Source organism: Gambusia affinis, linkage group LG18 (genome assembly GCF_019740435.1).
Source record: "Gambusia affinis linkage group LG18, SWU_Gaff_1.0, whole genome shotgun sequence".
NCBI lineage: Eukaryota > Metazoa > Chordata > Actinopteri > Cyprinodontiformes > Poeciliidae > Gambusia > Gambusia affinis.
Window position 1 is genome coordinate 3,653,078 of NC_057885.1, and position 18,432 is coordinate 3,671,509.

Consider the following 18,432-nt stretch of genomic DNA (forward strand, 5'->3'; position numbering starts at 1 on the left):
TGGCAGACAGAAGAGGTCATGCAATCATTTGAATCAGGTGTTCTGGAAGCGAGACACGTGTAAAATATGCATAGCAGTGGTCCATGAAGAGTGGAATTGAGAAACATTGATGTAGATAAACTTCAATGTTTGCAGCAAGATGCTGCCTGTCTTCATTGAGTCTGTTGTTTGGAGTGTAATCTCATCTGCCATCACCTGTTGGGGCAGCAGCAGCAGAACCAGGGATTTAAAATAACCTGACCTGGGTGATGAAGAAGGACAAATCTGTTCCAAGGAATGATGTGGAACCTCTGGAGATGATGGTGGTGAAGGATTGTCCACAAAAAACAAAAAAAATCCCTGTAACTATGCTCACCCTCTTCACCAGACTACTTTAGAATGACCACGCTGCTTTCAGTATAAAGTAGTTAACAATAACCAAACTGGTTAGTTAGGTTACTGTCAGAATAATTAAACTTTTTTCAAATTGAATTCCATATTTCTAAAGTCAAAGTTTGGTCAAGAGAAACACAAGCACAATGTGAAACATGATGTGAAGTGAACTGTTCACCACTCCCCTTTCTAATAAATCCCCCTGCATAAGAAGCGGCCAAACTGAGACATTGTTGTACGCAGAATGGAGAACTTCATGCAGATAACAGTTCTACTTCTCTGCAGCCACAGTAAGTATGATATTAAATCATCTTCAACATGGACTCCATTTAAACTGTGTGTTCTTTAACTTCATCAGTTTTCTGTTCTTATTGATTTACTTTTGTCATCTTAGAGTTGAATCTGTTTGTTTCAGGTTGGATCTGTGAGTCTCTAACTGTGAACGTCCATCCTGGTGAAGACATCACTCTGTTCTGCTCCAACATTTCTTCATCTCCAACCCACATAGACTGGTTCAGAGTGGTTAATGGAACCAAACCCAGCTGCATCTCCTCCATGTACAGTTCTGAATTTGAACCTTCATACTGTGATGGATTCCACAGTGAAAAATTTATCATGAGTTCCAACAAGACAACTTTATTTCTACAAATCAAACAAGTGGACCTGATGGACTCTGGGTTGTATTTCTGTGGATTTTATGTAAAGAAACATACAGTTATTGGCAGTGCAACAGAGTTAATCATTAAAGGTAAGACTGACTCTGTGTACCGTAATAATCTAAGAAAGTTATTGTTGTAATACAAAGTTATAGAAAAATAAAAAAAAAGAAATAACCAAAATATATCCTCCATATTTTCAGCTAATGGAGACTCCAAAGACGAGGGAGATTCTGATAATACAAGTAGGTTATTTGTCTTAGAAAAGAGTTCACTGGATTAAACTGCAGTACAAAAAACACTGAGTAGATAAAAAAAACATGTAATATGTAAATATTTATAGAAGCCGTGGACCAACTGATGGACCTGATGCCTGGGATTTTAGGTTCTCTGACTGCTCTTCTCTCTGTAGCAGTCGTTGTTCTGGCTGTTAAAAACAGGAGACTTGAGAGAGGTACAGTTTGATTATATTATTGGACAACTTATTCTAAGCTAATTTAGAACAGAACAATAAATATGTTACCAGTAAAAAAACTAACCAGACTTTTCCATTTATCTTTTAGCATCAAGGCTGCAGAAAGAAAGAAACAAGGTAAACTGAGTCATTTAACTAACACTATCTGAACCAATGTTATTATAGTCAACCAAAATGAACAAAATGAACTGAAATGAAAAAATAAGATAATTGATGATTGGAAAACTAAGTGGAACAGTATAAATAACTATAACGTACTGAAACCTTTCATTTTTGTGATTGTGACTTTGGGTAATCTGACTTCATGATCACACTCATCAACTTCACTGTTAAAATCTGTCAGATGAATTCAGGTACACCTAGATTAGTGCGTCCACACTAAGAACCACTTGTGTTCAAGCAGTGCTAAAGATTTTCTGGGGAAGCTGTGCAGCGAGTCAACTGCTGCAGCAGTTTTTCTGATTTTTACCCTCATTTGCTCAGCTGTTAGCGTTCAACACTGTCTTCTTTTCCTCAGCCTTTTTTTCTCTCTTTTCAGCATCAGCATTGTCAGCATGTTAAAATGCAAATCTTGAGGAAGGCTTGGTTGGACCAACATGTCTCTCAACGTTTACAGAACAGTTCTGTTGTGCAGTTTCCAGTTCAGACAGTGAAACTTGTCCTGTGTGACTTCTGAATTTTCAGTGTGTTTTGAGCATTAAACAGAAGTTCCTTTCTGTAAACTTTAAAACCAGGCTTAGGACTCTTTTTCTGCTCCTTAGTACTTTTAATAATTACCTAGGAGATTTAAGGTTAAAGTGGACCCACATTTGAATCAGCACAAAGAGTGAGGAGCCTGATGGCCTTCTGACATTACAGAGAACTGGAGTGAAACTGGAACAATTTATCACTTTGGACTGAATATAATACATAATATTTATTCACTGATTAAGTAAATAGAATCACTCAGGGTAAAGAGCCGTTCTAAAGAATGGGATTGTTCTTGACACTACTCACTACAGAGTAGTAGTGTAGTAGGATTAGCTGCTACTTCATGACCTGACATTGAATAAGCAGAAAATAATAATAAATGAAGCATATTAGATTATATTTCCTTTCAACCTGAAGAAACACTGATGATGTTATTTTAGGTGATATCCACTAGATGCAGTTAGTCAGCGTGGGGTGCACTGCAGCAGTGCAGCCCCAGGCCGGGCAGGCCTACTTTTTCCTGACGGGATGCTATGTATCATAATATAAAGTTTTTAAAGTACTTTTAATTACTAATTGAGGATCAATTGCAATGTACGTGTGACTGACAAGAAATGATTTTTGTCTTTTGTAAAGAGCCTGGAGACGACATTTGTTGTGAAATGGCGCCATATAAATAAATAGAACTGAGCTGAGTGTGACACAGTGAACAACATGTCTGCCACGAGGTCAGATGCTTCTCTTCCATGACACTGATTCCTCTGTTTCCAGACTCTGGGCTCTTCTGACCTTCACTCTGCTCTGCTGAGGTTCTTCCCAAAGACTGGACAAATCATGAAGGCGTCGAAACACATGGCAGTGGAGACTCATGTTCTGTATACCAACAGCAGATAAATATCATCTTGTATATTTGGCTGAAAATGTTTGCTATGAAAAAGTTAATACAATGCAGTTTTGGTTTTTTTTGTATATGATTTAGAGATAAAGCTGTTAAATGTCTATTAGCTAATATTAAAAAAAATCTAGTTAACCTGTATCCTGTTCTTTCATACATCCCTGTGTCAATGAGTGGTTTTTATTTTTATTATGCACATTAAATTATTTCATGTTGCATAAAAAGGACTCAAACGAGGCACATGTGATGAGAAAACTGAGGGTGAAAGTAAAATGGTCTCCTGGAGGTCTGGGGGGGAAGGGAGGGGCGATAAACATCAGCTCATTTCACAGGAAGAGGCAGCCCACTGTGGTCAAGTGCAACTGAAATCAGCAGGTCTGCAAGGTAACAACGGAAACAAAAGCAACAAAACTCACCGAGTCATTTTAGATTAAATATCAACCTTTGTGTTTCTGACGTTATTGTTAATGTAATAAAAGGAAAGTGGAGCTCATGGACAGATCCATCACTCTGTATAGCAGACAGTATTTGTCATTCATCATGCATTTGTAAACAACAGTTAACCTGGTAATCCCGCCCCCAAGTTACTTTCCACTGAGGTGAGAATTTACCACACAGAAACTGGCATGTAGCTCTGCAAAAACAAAACAAAACATGTGCAACAAAAACTTCTCACACTAAAGCACAACTCCTGTCCTTTAAACTGACCCTCTGCAGAAACTACAAACTGCACAGGAGTTAGAATAGAATAGAATAGAATAGAATAGAATCCATGTAGCAAGTTAAATGCAAATGAAACATGTACATGGGGCTAAAAATAAGTGACTGTACAATAAGGGTAAATATACAACATAGGAAATCTAATACTGTACAGTTGTTAGCATTATAATAGTATACTCAGATCAAAAGAAATCATCAGGGATGACCAAATAACTGCAGGGATTTAAGAACCTGCTGAGTTTGTTGGGAGCATTGAAGGTTCTAAAGTCCAACAGCTGCTGAGAGAAGGATCTATGGTAACACTTTGTTTTACACCTAAGACGCAGCAATCAGTGTCCCTAACAGACGTCTTCACTTCTGTAACAACTTCATGCATGATGTGGGGGGCACTGTGATGTTACTTTAGCCAGAGTTCTTCTATCTCCCACTACTTTCAGCTCATGTGTAACCCAGTGGTCTCAAACTGTATTCCTGGAGGACCAGCAACGTTTTGATGGGTCCTACACACCTGAATTAAATAGTAAAATGACCTTATCAGCAGGCAGTCCAGCTCTACAGAGCTCTGCTAATGAGTTCATATTGGAGTCAGGTGTTGTTGAACCAGAGAGACATCTAAAAGTTACGAGACCTGAGGCCTTTGAGGACTGGAGTTTGAGACCAATGATCTAAGCTCTTCCTCTCAGCTGGTCAGATCTTACTGGTTTGTTCAGCCAGCTGCCTCTGCGTCTCCATTCTGATCACCTCTTTCTGGATTGGACTGAATTGCTTTGAGGAAACCATCAGTAAAAAAAGAAACTGATTTTTCCCTCAGGCTTTTCCCCACCTGTAGTGATGTCATCCACAAGATGGGAATCCTGGGAGTTCTCTCCAGATGGCCCTCGCTCTCAAAGGGGCCCTGTCCCCTCAGGAACGGAGCACAATCAAAGCCGTCATGGAGGTCGGTGACTACATGACCATTTAACGTTGATCGGTCAGTAAATGACCAAGCCATCACTTCCCCTCATCGTCATTCCTGAGTGACCTCAGACATCAAAAACATGCAGTTTGTTAATAAAAGTTGTAAGTTGCCTTCTGAGTCCGGTTTTCTTTTCAAGGCCTCTCAATCACTTATTACAGTAATTATGTATTTTTCAGTGAATTTCTGCTGAGGTGGAAGATTATGACTCACAATGACAAAACAAACAAAAAAATTAAAACACAATGAATGAAGTGTAATAATGGGGAAATCTTGGATTCATCCTATAAACTCCTACAAAGTCTTATTTGAACAGACAGACAATTTGTTAGCATAAGACTTGTTTTCATATTCTGCACTTGTTTTAATAACCCATAAAACTTCAAAAAGGTCTGACTTTACAAAGACAACGGACCCATTTACAGGTAGGAACTAGTTTTTCTCACGTTTGTCTACTTAAGAGGCATTTTGGTTAAAAATAAATATTTATATATATTTCTGGGAGTATTTGTACTACAATGTATTTTTTACTTAAGTAAAATATTTAAGGCATTGCAACTCTTGAGTAAACTTTTCCAGATACCCACTGTGAGTAACAGCTCTGTATTCATCTACTGTCTGACCTTTAAAGAAATAACTTTAATATGTAAGGTGTCTTTGTGGTTATAGCTTTAAAGTTTTTCACAATGGTCTCTAGTTTTATTCCTAAAACTCTTTGCTATATGATTGTATTTATTGTTTGTACTTTGATGTAGAGCTGCTCAATTCCCAAATTCTGACATTTCCCGTCTTTGTCTGCATTTTCTCTGGAAAAATGAACAAAGTTTGGCCGCCAGTTTTTTCTCAGAGAGAAAAGGTTTCTGTCTGTTTTTTCTCAATGAAAAGCTCAATTTAAAACGCTCTTTTTAATTCAGGGTGAACCTACTTGAATGGGTATAGTGGCAGTTGCTTTGAATATCCCAAAATATTTTTCATTTGACTGATTTCATGTTTTTTTTAATGATTTTATTTGCTCTAGTGATCTTTGTTTGAAAGTGTTTAGACAAGAAGGTGAGTAATAAGAGAGGGAAGACATGAGGCAAGAATCATCAGGCCAGGACTCCAACCTGTAAGGCCTCCATATATGGGTTGTGTTTTACCCCTGGGCCGCCACAGCTCCACCCTAAAAGGAGTTGTTTTTTTTTTGCTTGTTTTTTTAACCAAGTCAGATTCTCAACCCAACTCAGAAAGAGCCTCAGCTTTCAGATTGAATTTGAACACAACGTGTTTCGATGAACTGAGTTAAACCCAACTTTCCAATAATATTCTAATTTGTGACAAATCAACAATATAACCCTCCTTTCATCAACTCCAATACTTTTTAAATACCTGTCCACTTACTTTTACGTTATCGAATCAGACGATGTTGTTTTAACTCATTGTCATCGTGTTCGTTTCTAATCCTTTGAAACTTTTCCATCGTCAGTGTCAACAACCAGTTAACTATGAAAACACTCCTCCCTCCTCCATACAGTAAGATCACAGTAACTGGAGCACAGTTCAGATTCAATCATTGAGCTGATGTAGTCGAACTTTCCACACCATGATGAACTTCAACTTGTTTGGAGTTTTGCTCTGCATGTTCAGTAAGTACGCCTCCATTATGAATTGTTTATATGATTTTGCTGTCTGTTCATGTGCTAATACCATTAATTCTTAATATTATTTTCCTTTTCTTCAATGCAGGTTGGACCTCCACATCGGTTTGTCAGTTTCACTCAGTTGTTGTTCAGCCTGGAGCAGAAGTCACACTGCGGTGCTCAAATCTGAGCCAGTTCCCCACGATTCTCCACTGGTTCAAACTGACAGATGGACCAAATCCCACCATCATCGTGTCTATGAATGGTTCTGGATGGAGCAAATTAAACAAAACTCCACTCGGCCGATTTACAATGACATCTAACATCACAGACCTTTTTTTAAACATCAGATCAGTGGATTTCTCTGATACTGGACTGTATTTCTGTGGATCACAAGCAGGTGAAAACCCAGAAATATTCAGTGCAACATATTTAAAAATTGAAGGTGAGATTTTCAAGACCTATAAGTCTAATGAGAAAATGTAACTCTACAAAAGAATTAGAAATCAGTTTTATTCTCTGCAATAGTTAAGTCAATGTTGCAGCATCTATTGAATTTTCTAAACTCATATGTGTTTGTCTCCTCAGTAAATGTGCTTGACGAAGTTATAAATGTGCCAACTGCGATCTTAAGTTCTGTGACTGTTTTTATTGTGTTACTCATCTACTGTCTGGTGGCAAAAAATGGGATTTTTCAAACAGGTACTGTTATTTTGTCACACAAACAAAATTCAAAAATGTACAAATTCTGGATAACCAGCCAGATGAACTGTTTCTGTTGTTTAGATCACGTTTACACTCAGAGTCAACAACAGAATGAGGTAAGTTTCTGGTAATTACTATGGATTATAACTTTGGTGGGGAGCAGAGAGAATAATAATCATCTTGCTGTTAGAAAGTTCTCAGTTTTTTTCAGTTTTTCCAGATTCAACTTCAACCTAAGTCACTTATTAATCTGTATGAATGTTGAATGTGGCTGGAAGAATGAGACCTGTAACGTAAAAGATCTTTGAGTGGTTGACAAGAACAGCACTGTAAACATTCAGACAATTTATCTTTCCATGATTTGATTGGTTAAACTGTTTCCATCCACAGAATCTGAACTCTGATGATCTGCATTATGCTGCTCCAAGTTTTCACCCCAAAGTAAGAAACAACAGAAGACCTGCAGCAGAGAGAGAGCTGGAGACAACTGCAGTGTATGGTCCCACCAGATAAATTCATGTCAGGCTTGAGGCTGTTTTTATTTGAGTTTTTGAGTTTCTTTTTTTATTATTCAAACATTAGCATTTCTTGTTTTGTTTTACAGAAGATTCAATAAATCTGATAAATGTGACATTACTATATATAGAAATCCAGATCGGTGGGCCTGATTCATATAAAACTGAACTGGATGTGAATGTGAATGTCAGAGTCATTTAACATGATTGTTTTATATTAACATTAGTTCTCATATTTCATAGATTCTTTGTTGCTGCTTTGCCAGTGTTGCGGTGGGATTATCACTGTGTTTCTGGGTTTTAATATATTTTTTCTGACACTGCTATGAGAAATATTTCCCAATAATAAAGTGACACTGACACCTTTAAAGCAAATGACCTATTTAAGCAGAGGTCCAGCCAATTGGTGCTAACTGTCTCACATTGAGTGGAATGGAGATCGTATGATTGCAGTGAGAGTCTGAATGATTGTGGTAAAAAAAAGTCACATTTGTATGAAAAGTCCATCACTGATTCATCAGCATTCCTGGCTGCCATTACAACATGAAGACTAAAGAAAACTCCAAGCAACTCAGAGAAATGTTCATTGAAAGCATAAGTCAGGGGATGGATGCAAAAAAATTCTAAGACATTGAGCATTACCTGGAGTTCAGTTAAATCCATCATCAAAAAATGGGAGGAATATGAGCTATGTGTAAATTTAATATTTAAATTTAACAATTAATATGTATTCCCTTTTGTTTTACCTTTCAGATTATATTAGTTGAATATTAGAAACATTCCAGATCAAAATATGTTATTAATATTGTATTTTTTTTCCACATAGCTATACATAAAACTAGTTTCATTTGTTGATGAATTACAAAATAAATGTCTTGATAATATTCTAATTTACTGAGATAAATATGTAAAAAGGGATGGAACATGAATATGTTCATATGTCAGGTAATAAATCACTCTTGAATAATAACCTTTAAACATACTTTTAACTAAGTTGACATTTCTGTACCAAAGTATTTTTTATGTCTCTGATGAAATATTCTCATTTTAAAGTCATGTCTTTATTAGCTGCATATGCAGAAAATCATCATAACAGAAATAAAATCTTCAAAACATCAGTCTGTGAAGAATTCATCTGTGTAATGTGTTTCAGTTTGTGAACCAAGTTACTGAAACAAAATGTAACATTCTGATTTATTGAATAAAACTAACTCACTTTAAAAACACATTAATGCTTATTTTTCTATGTTATCGAATCAGACGATGTTGTTTTAACTCATTGTCATCGTGTTCGTTTCTAATCCTTTGAAACTTTTCCATCGTCAGTGTCAACAACCAGTTAACTATGAAAACACTCCTCCCTCCTCCATACAGTAAGATCACAGTAACTGGAGCACAGTTCAGATTCAATCATTGAGCTGATGTAGTCGAACTTTCCACACCATGATGAACTTCAACTTGTTTGGAGTTTTTCTCTGCATGTTCAGTAAGTACGCCTCCATTATGAATTGTTTATATGATTTTGCTGTCTGTTCATGTGCTAATACCATTAATTATTAATATTATTTTCCTTTTCTTCAATGCACATTACAGGTTGGACCTCGACATCGGTTTGTCAGTTTCACTCAGTTGTTGTTCAGCCTGGAGCAGAAGTCACACTGCGGTGCTCAAATCTGAGCCAGTTCCCCACGTATCTCCACTGGTTCAAACTGGCTGATGGACCAAATGCCACCATCATCGTGTCTATGAGTAGTTCTGGATGGAGCAGATTAAACAAAACTCCACTCGGCCAATTTACAATGATATCGAACATCACAGATGTTTTTTTAAACATCAGATCAGTGGATTTCTCTGATACTGGACTGTATTTCTGTGGAAAAAAGAACACAGATGAAAACCCAGAAATATTCAGTGCAACATATTTAAAAGTTGAAGGTAAGATTATTAAGCATTGTCTGTAATATGAAAAAATAAATAGTAGATGTAAAAATGAATCTCATATTTTATAACACATAAGTTTAACATAGCATCTATTTCAGTTTCTAAATTTATACATGTTTGTCTCCTCAGTAAATGTGTGTGATGAAGTAATAAATGTACCAACTCCGATCCTGAGTGCTGTAACAATTTTTCTTGTGTTACTCATCATCTGTCTGGCTGCAAAAATTTGGATTTTGCAAAGAGGTATTGACATGTGATTTATATGAAACATGTAAAAATATACAAAGGCTGAATCTGTAAATATTTAACCAACCAGATGAACTGTTTCTGTGATTTAGCACAAGTTTGTTCTCGGACTCAACCACAGAATGAGGTATGTGAACTAAAACTCTGTTATTGGTGATTATTATAGATTATAAACTAAAGGTTTGGTTCAGTGGGAAGAATAATCATCTTACAGTTAGAAGGTTGTTTGGCCTCAAGCTGTTGAGGGGAAAGAAAAATCCCCCCAAGTTAACAACTGATTTGAACATGAGTGTGTGAAGCTCAACTGTGTGAATGTGGAGTGTGTGAAGCTCAACTGTGTGAATGTGGAGTGTGTGAAGCTCAACTGTGTGAATGTGGAGTGTGTGAATCTGGAGTGTGTGAATCTGGAGTGTGTGAATCTCAAATGTGTGAATGCGGAGTGTGTGAAGCTCAACTGTGTGAATGTGGAGTGTGTGAAGCTCAACTGTGTGAATGTTGTGTTTGTCTGGGGGAAAAAAAATTTCATGTAAAAGTTATTTGAGTGGTTGACAAGAACAGCACTGTAAATGTTTAGACCATTTATCTTTCCATGATTTGATTGGTTAAACTGTCTCCATCTACAGACTCTGAACTCTGATGATCTGCATTATGCTGCTCCAAGGTTTCACCCGAAAGCAGGAAGCCACAGAAGACCTGCAGCAGAGAGAGAGTTGGAGACAACTGTGTATGCTGCCACCAGACAAATTCATGTCAGAGTGGAATGAATCCCTCAGTATCTGTGCAGCTTGATGCTCCTTTTTTTTCTTCTTGAAATGTTAGAATATCACATTTTGTTTGTGGCAGATTTAATAAAACTGATTAAAAACTGATAAAGGAAGAGGAGTGGCCTTGAGACAGACATGTCACTCAGAACTTGGGACTTGACTTGAACTTGAATTTTTACTTTCAAAATATTTGACATTTCACTCTAAACATAAAAAGTGTCATAAAGGACCTGCAACCTGCTGCACACCTCTGACATTTAGTCAGGATTTCCTCCCTTTGCTGCTCCAACAGGAATATTTCATTTCTTGTGTTGTTTTCAATTAAAGAGGAGTGTTCAAAATAGCAGCCTATGGGATGCCAGAGCTGCCAAAATGTAACTGCTTACTGGGAAATGCTCTAGGACATGGGTCTCAAACGCCAGTCCTCGAGGGCTGTAGTCCTGCAACCTTTATATGTGTCTTTGCTGCACCACACCTGAATAGAATAATTAGGTCATTAAGGCTCTGGAGAACTGATTTACACAAGGTGGAGGTAATTAAATCATTTCATCCCAGTGTTTTGTACCTGTGGCACATCTAAAAACTGCCAGACAGCGGCCCTGGAGGACTTGAGTTTGAGACACCTGCTCTGGGATAAAGGGCACAAAGAAATGTCTTACCTTGAGTAACAGTAATAGTAATAAATAAATAAATAAATAAATAAATAAATAAATAAATAAATAAATAAATAAATCTCATTTGTCCTTCATGTCAAACTTGTGGGTGTCCCACAAAAAATGTGTTCTTTGTTGCCATTTTTACAAATATTTTTATTAAAGCATAAGCCATGCACACCTTATAGCAATGTAAATTTATTGCACTTATTGAATGTGTTGTGATGAAAAATGCAGCGATGTTATTGCTGGGCAGGGTCTGGTGGTGGTGTGATTGTGGGGTTGGGAAACATGATTCAATTTTTTTTGTTTACAAAAGAAAAAATTAATATTTCCGCGTGTAAAATGTCAGATTCAAAGTATATGTTTAAAGATAATACATCTGTTTCACTGCATTTAAAAAACAGCATGTTCTTGATACCATCCATCCATTTTCTGTTCACCCTTGTCCCTAATGGGGTTCGGAGGGTTGCTGGTTCATCTCCAGCTGCGTTCCGGGTGAGAGGCGGGGTCACCCTGGACAGGTCACCAGTCTGTCACAGGGCAACACAGAGACATACAGGACACACAACCATTCACACACACACTCACACCTAGGGAGAATTTAGAGAGACCAATTAACCTGACAGTCATGTTTTTGGACTGTGGGAGGAAGATGGAGAACCCGGAGAGAACCCACCATGCACAGGGAGAACATGCAAACTCCATGCAGAAAGACCCCGGGCCGGGAATCGAACCCAGGACCTTCTTGCTGCAACCAACTGTGTAACTTCTTGATACATTTCTTGAATTAGTTAAGAGTTGCATCTATTAATACGGTGTTTCCCTACCCTGGTCCTCAAGGCACACTGTCCTACATGTTTTAGAAGTTTCCCTACTTTAATGTACCTGATTCAACTGATTGCAGTTCAACAAACGCCTGTTAATCAGTCATCAATTGAAATCAGCTGGACTGAAGCAAGGAAATACCTAAAACATGCAGGGCAGTGTGCCTTGAGGACCAGGGTTGGGAAACACTGTATTAATAGAACTGTTAATAATATAACAGAACAGGTATAGGAGAAAAACACAAAGTCCTTTTGGGCCTGGATGCCCCCCCCCCAAATATTGTTTATAAAACATAAGTTGCTTTCTAATACTTCTTATATGCTTAGACAACAAATTTAGAGTAGGTAAACTTTGCAAAACTAAAATATCTAATGTTTACATTGTAGCCCTTGGTTACCAGACAACGCTGTCATCTCTTAGCAACAGCTTAACAACAAATATTGTTATTGTTCAAAAAACATAAGATTTCCTCCGCTCTTTTGAAACACTACGTTTATTATAATACTTAAGAATCGTCACTTTGGTGAATTTTGGAGAAAAGTTAGTTTGTTTTTTTTAATCATTGATGGTAGGTATACTATAAAACAGAAATTGAACATAAAAGTAAAAATCTGACTTATACTTCATGGCAGTTTTTTACCAAACAAAGAAAAAACGCTGATCTATTAGTACCAAATTAATAATGAATAATATTGTTTATAAAATATAAGTTGTTTTGTTATACTGCTTATATGCTTAGACAAGGAATCTTGAGTTGGGAAACTTTGCAAAACTAAAATATCTAATGTTTACATTGTGGCCCTTGGTTACCAGAAAAATCTGTCATTTCTTAGCAACAGCTTAACAACAAGTATTGTTATTGTTCAAAGAACATAAGATTTCCTCTGCTCTTTTAAAATACTACTCATCTGATTCTACTTAGGAATTGTCAAGTTGGTGAATTTTAGAGAATTTGAAAATGTTTTGTTTTTTTGCTATTTACAGTACACAGACATTGATCACAAAAGTAAAAGTCTAATTTATACTTCGTGGCAGTTTTTTACCAGAAAAAGAAAAAAACGCTCATCTAATAGCACCAAATTAATAAGTAATATTATTGTTTATGAAATATTAGTTCTTTTTAAATACGGCTTATATGCTGAGACAATAAATTTAGAGTAGGTAAACTTTGCAAAACAAAAATATCTAATGTATACATTGTGGCCCTTGGTTACCAGAAAACGCTGTCATCTCTTAGCAACAGCTTAACAACAAATATTGTTATTGTTCAAAAAACATAAGATTTCCTCCGCTCTTTTGAAACACTACGTTTCTTATAATACTTAAAAATTGTCAATTTGGTGAATTTTGGAGAAAACTGGAAATGTTTTTTTTTTACCATTAATGTTATACAGACATTAAACACATAAGTAAAAATCTGACTTATGCTTCGTGGCAGTTTTTTACCAGAAAAAGAAAAACGGTCATCTATTAGCACCAATTTAATAAGTAATATTATTGTTTATGAAATATTAGTTCTTTTTAAATACGGCTTATATGCTGAGACAATAAATTTAGAGTAGGTAAACTTTGAAAAACTAAAATATCTAATGTGTACATTGTGGCCCTTGGTTACCAGAAAACGCTGTCATCTCTTAGCAACAGCTTAACAACAAATATAGTTATTGTTCAAAAAACATAAGATTTTCTCCGCTCTTTTGAAACACTACGTTTCTTATAATACTTAAAAATTGTCAATTTGGTGAATTTTGGAGAAAACTGGAAATGTTTTTTTTACCATTAATGTTATACTGTACAGACATTAAACACAAAAGTAAAAATCTGACTTATGCTTCGTGGCAGTTTTTTACCAGAAAAAGAAAAACGGTCATCTATTAGCACCAATTTAATAAGTAATATTATTGTTTATGAAATATAAGTTCATTTGAAATACTGCTTATATGCTTAGACAACAAATTTAGAGTTGGTAAACTTTGAAAGTAAAAATCTGACTTATACTTTCAGTTTTTACCAGACAAAGAAAAAACGCTGTCATCTAGCATAGCACCAAATTAATAATGAATAATATTGTTCAAAGAAAACATAAGTTGTTTTGAATTACTACATGGTTTATAATAGTTAAGACAAGGAATCTTGAGTTGGGAAACTTTGCAAAAATAAAATATCTAATGTTTACATTGTGGCCCTTGGTTACCAGACAATGCTGTCATCTCTTAGCAACAGCTTAACAACAAATATTGTTATTGTTCAAAAAACATAAGATTTCCTTTGCTCTTTTAAAATACTACTCATCTGATTCTACTTAAGAATTGTCAAGTTGGTGAATTTTGGAGAAAAGTGAAAATGTTTTGGGGGTTTTTTACCATTAATGGTACACAGACATTGAACACAAAAGTAAAAATCTGATTTATACTTCATGGCAGTTTGTTACCAGAAAAAAACGCTCATCTCTTAGCACCAAATTAATAAGTAATACTATTGTTTATAAAACATAAGTTGTTTTGAAATATGGTTTATATGCTTAGACAAGGAATCTTGAGTTGGGAAACTTTGCAAAAATAAAATATCTAATGTTTACATTGTGGCCCTTGGTTACCAGACAATGCTGTCATCTCTTAGCAACAGCTTAACAACAAATATTGTTATTGTTCAAAAAACATAAGATTTCCTTTGCTCTTTTAAAATACTACTCATCTGATTCTACTTAAGAATTGTCAAGTTGGTGAATTTTGGAGAAAAGTGAAAATGTTTTGGGGTTTTTAACCATTAATGGTACACAGACATTGAACACAAAAGTAAAAATCTGATTTATACTTCATGGCAGTTTGTTACCAGAAAAAAACGCTCATCTCTTAGCACCAAATTAATAAGTAATACTATTGTTTATAAAATATTAGTTCTTTTTAAATACTATTTATATGCTTACACAACAAATTTAGAGTTGGTAAACTTTGAAAAACTAAAATATGTAATGTTTACATTGTGGCCCTTGGTTACCAGAATACGCTGTCATCTCTTAGCAACAGCTTAACAACCAATATTGTTATTGTTCAAAGAACATAAGATTTCCTCTGCTCTTTTGAATTACTACGTATCTTATACTTAAGATTCGTCACTTTGGTGAATTTTACAGAGAAGTTAGGTTGTTTTTTTAATCATTGATGGTAGGTATACTATAAAACAGAAATTGAACATAAAAGTAAAAATCTGATTTATGCTTCTTGACAGTTTATTGCTGTCATCTCTTAGCAACAGCTTAACAACCAATATTGTTATTGTTCAAAGAACATAAGATTTCCTCTGCTCTTTTAAAATACTACTCATATTATTCTACTTAAGAATTGTCAAATTGGTGAATTTTGGAGAAAAGTGAAAATTGTTGTTTTTTTTTTGCCATTAATAGTACAGAGACATTGATCACAAAAGTAAAAATCTGATTTATACTTCGTGGCAGTTTATTACCAGAAAAAGAAAAAATGCTCATCCATTAGCACCAAATTAATAAGGAATAATCTTATTTATAAAACATAAGTTGTTTGGAAATACTGCTTATATGCTTAGACAAGAAATTTTGAGTTGTGAAACTTTGGAAAACTTAAATATCTAATGTTAACATTGTGGCCCTTGGTTACCAGACAACGCTGTCATCTCTTAGCAACAGCTTAACAACAAATATTGTCCTGCAACCTTTATATGTGTCTTTGCTGCACCACACCTGAATAGAATAATTAGGTCATTAAGGCTCTGGAGAACTGATTTACACAAGGTGGAGGTAATTAAATCATTTCATCCCAGTGTTTTGTACCTGTGGCACATCTAAAAACTGCCAGACAGCGGCCCTGGAGGACTGGAGTTTGAGACACCTGCTCTAGGATAAAGGGCACAAAGAAATGTCTTACCTTGAGTAACAGTAATAGTAATAAATAAATAAATCTCATTTGTCCTTCATGTCAAACTTGTGGGTGTCCCACAAAAAATGTGTTCTTTGTTGCCATTTTTACAAATATTTTTATTAAAGCATAAGCCATGCACACCTTATACCAATGTAAATTTATTGCACTTAATGAATGTGTTGTGATGAAAAATGCAGCGATGTTATTGCTGGGCAGGGTCTGGTGGGGGTGTGATTGTGGGGCTGGGAAACATGATTCAATTTTTTTTTGTTTACAAAAGAAAAAATTATTATTTCTGCGTGTAAAATGTCAAGATTCAAAGTACATGTTTAAAGATAATAAATCTGTTTCACTGCATTTAAAAAACAGCATGTTCCTAATACCATCCATCCATTTTCTGTTCACCCTTGTCCCTAATGGGGTCAGGAGGGTTGCTGGTTCATCTCCAGCTGCGTTCCGGGTGAGAGGCAGGGTCACCCTGGACAGGTCACCAGTCTGTCACAGGGCAACACAGAGACATACAGGACACACAACCATTCACACACACACTCACACCTAGGGAGAATTTAGAGAAACCAATTAACCTGACAGTCATGTTTTTGGACTGTGGGAGGAAGATGGAGAACCCGGAGAGAACCCACCATGCACAGGGAGAACATGCAAACTTCATGCAGAAAGACCCCGGGCCGGGAATCGAACCCAGGACCTTCTTGCTGCAACCAACTGTGTAACTTCTGGATACATTTCTTGAATTAGTTAAGAGTTGTATCTATTATAGAACTGCAGCATCCCATAATATAACAGAACAGGTGTAGGAGAAAAACACAAAGTCCTTTTGGGCCTGGATGCCCAAAAGGACTGAATACTGTGATATTTCTGAGAACCACAGGAAGAAAGAAATTGTGCTCTCACAAATTACATGGTGATCAAGAAGCAATACATTTTAATGTGTAAAATATGAACTTAAAATGCTTATGGAGGCAACAGCATGACCTCTTCAATTGAACTTACAATTCAATCTGGAGAGACTAAGATGGAGAAAAGAAGACAATTAGAAGAGTCTATCGACATACAGGGAAAAGAAGTCTTTGGTGGTCGGGTTATCGGTTATCGCAACGTTAGCAAAAAGCTTCAGATGAGCATTGCTGATGCCAGGGCCGTGCAGAGACTTTTGGAGGGGCAGGGGCTCAAATTTTAAAAAGGGGCACATTTAACAAAGCACTGTACAACAACATACCAACAACCCATATTAATCAATAATCTAATTGGATCCTACTACATCATTGCCATCACATGGGGAAGGTTAGGGTTACAGTCCTGGAGGGCTGAGTTGATCTGAGACTGTTGCTCCTCTGATCAGAGGAGAGAAAGTCTCCGGTTAGGAAGTTATGAAATAAGCAAAATTGCTGCCATTTTACTAATTAAGCCCCAATGAAATCTATTTAACTTCTAGAACAACCTGGATGCAGAATGATTTATAGATCTAAAGAGCCCAAAGGGGTTATTAACTTTATATAATAGTTTGATGTTAAACCTCTGAGACCTAGAATTATAAGACTGGAATATCAAGATAAAGAAAACTCAGTAGCTGCTGGTAGGGGCCATTTAGGGGCCTCCAAACATTCAGGGGCCTCCAGACACTCAGGGGCCCCTATGGTTTAATTGTAACACAGACCATAGATCTAAACCTGTAGCATTATTTATAGAGAATGACAATAATATTATATTTTATTTAATGCATTCAGCTGAGAAAAATAAATAGTACATTTAGGATTTAATTAGGAAGTTTACTTTGTAAAAGTTTAAAGAATCATCTTGATAGTTTGGTTGTTATGTTGCCATGGCTACAATATCATGTAATCTTTGTGTTTCAATTAGGTTTGTTCACAAATACATCACAGCAAATTACCAATAATCAGAGATTGATTTTAAACTCGGCCAATAAACCTGGTCTCCCTATCAGATTCACTTTGTCGATATTTAAACATGTTAGTGATGCTGAGGTTCTTAATAGGACGGGTTCTGGGGGGAGGAGGGTTCTGTCAAGGCCCCATATTACCTCGGGCCGGCCCTGCATGAACAGCTGCTGAGATGCGCATCTCTGGAATTTACCTGGAATCTACCTGGAATCCCCTGGTGACCCCTGTCAGTCCGCCGATGGTTTGAAGACATTTTGATTCATTTCATTGTGGCATGTTTGGCTTTTTGCAGCGGTTCTAATAATTGCTACAATAATTCTCTGATGTTTATTTTATGAAGTCTAAATGCTCTAATTGGGCCGAATCTTCCTTTAACACTTGAGGTTCTGCAGTAACTTCTGTTTACAGCCGAGAACCTCCAGCCCAGATCCCGTCAGCAGCGGCTTTAACCCGCCTGGTAGAAACGTTAAGGAGAAGAAGAGTGAACAGTCTATAGGTATTATCACCCGGCACCGGGTGGTACCACCTATCATTGATGATAGACATACTATAAAACAGAAATTGAACATAAAAGTAAAAATCTGAT

The 18,432-nt window shown here is 36.3% G+C and overlaps 2 protein-coding genes across 2 annotated transcripts; both read left to right on the forward strand.

Moving 5' to 3' along the window:
* The first annotated feature begins 52 nt into the window (after nt 1–52).
* LOC122820634 lies at nt 53–8,549 on the forward strand. The gene is made up of 10 exons (XM_044098208.1): nt 53–662; nt 788–1,120; nt 1,232–1,273; nt 1,372–1,482; nt 1,592–1,620; nt 2,965–3,084; nt 6,328–6,388; nt 6,489–6,827; nt 6,971–7,203; nt 7,478–8,549. The coding sequence occupies exons 1-10, from the start codon at nt 617–619 to the stop codon at nt 7,598–7,600; spliced, it is 1,437 nt and encodes a 478-aa protein (XP_043954143.1). The 5' UTR covers nt 53–616; the 3' UTR covers nt 7,601–8,549.
* Nucleotides 8,550–8,690: 141 nt separating this feature from the next.
* LOC122820484 lies at nt 8,691–11,186 on the forward strand. The gene is made up of 5 exons (XM_044097939.1): nt 8,691–9,088; nt 9,196–9,537; nt 9,673–9,786; nt 9,882–9,916; nt 10,413–11,186. The coding sequence occupies exons 1-5, from the start codon at nt 9,046–9,048 to the stop codon at nt 10,551–10,553; spliced, it is 675 nt and encodes a 224-aa protein (XP_043953874.1). The 5' UTR covers nt 8,691–9,045; the 3' UTR covers nt 10,554–11,186.
* Nucleotides 11,187–18,432: the final 7,246 nt, after the last annotated feature.

What these genes read in the sequence shown, in the direction of transcription:
- LOC122820634 (XM_044098208.1), top strand. Translation starts at nt 617, where the DNA reads ATGGAGAACTTCATGCAGATAACAGTTCTACTTCTCTGCAGCCACA. An exon ending in GGGAGATTCTGATAATACAA is followed by an intron (nt 1,274 to 1,371) that starts GTAGGTTATTTG and finishes AAATATTTATAG; the next exon opens with AAGCCGTGGACCAACTGATG. An exon ending in TTCTGTATACCAACAGCAGA is followed by an intron (nt 3,085 to 6,327) that starts TAAATATCATCT and finishes TTGAGCTGATGT; the next exon opens with AGTCGAACTTTCCACACCAT.
- LOC122820484 (XM_044097939.1), top strand. Translation starts at nt 9,046, where the DNA reads ATGATGAACTTCAACTTGTTTGGAGTTTTTCTCTGCATGTTCA. An exon ending in AGTTTTTCTCTGCATGTTCA is followed by an intron (nt 9,089 to 9,195) that starts GTAAGTACGCCT and finishes TGCACATTACAG; the next exon opens with GTTGGACCTCGACATCGGTT. An exon ending in GGACTCAACCACAGAATGAG is followed by an intron (nt 9,917 to 10,412) that starts GTATGTGAACTA and finishes CTCCATCTACAG; the next exon opens with ACTCTGAACTCTGATGATCT.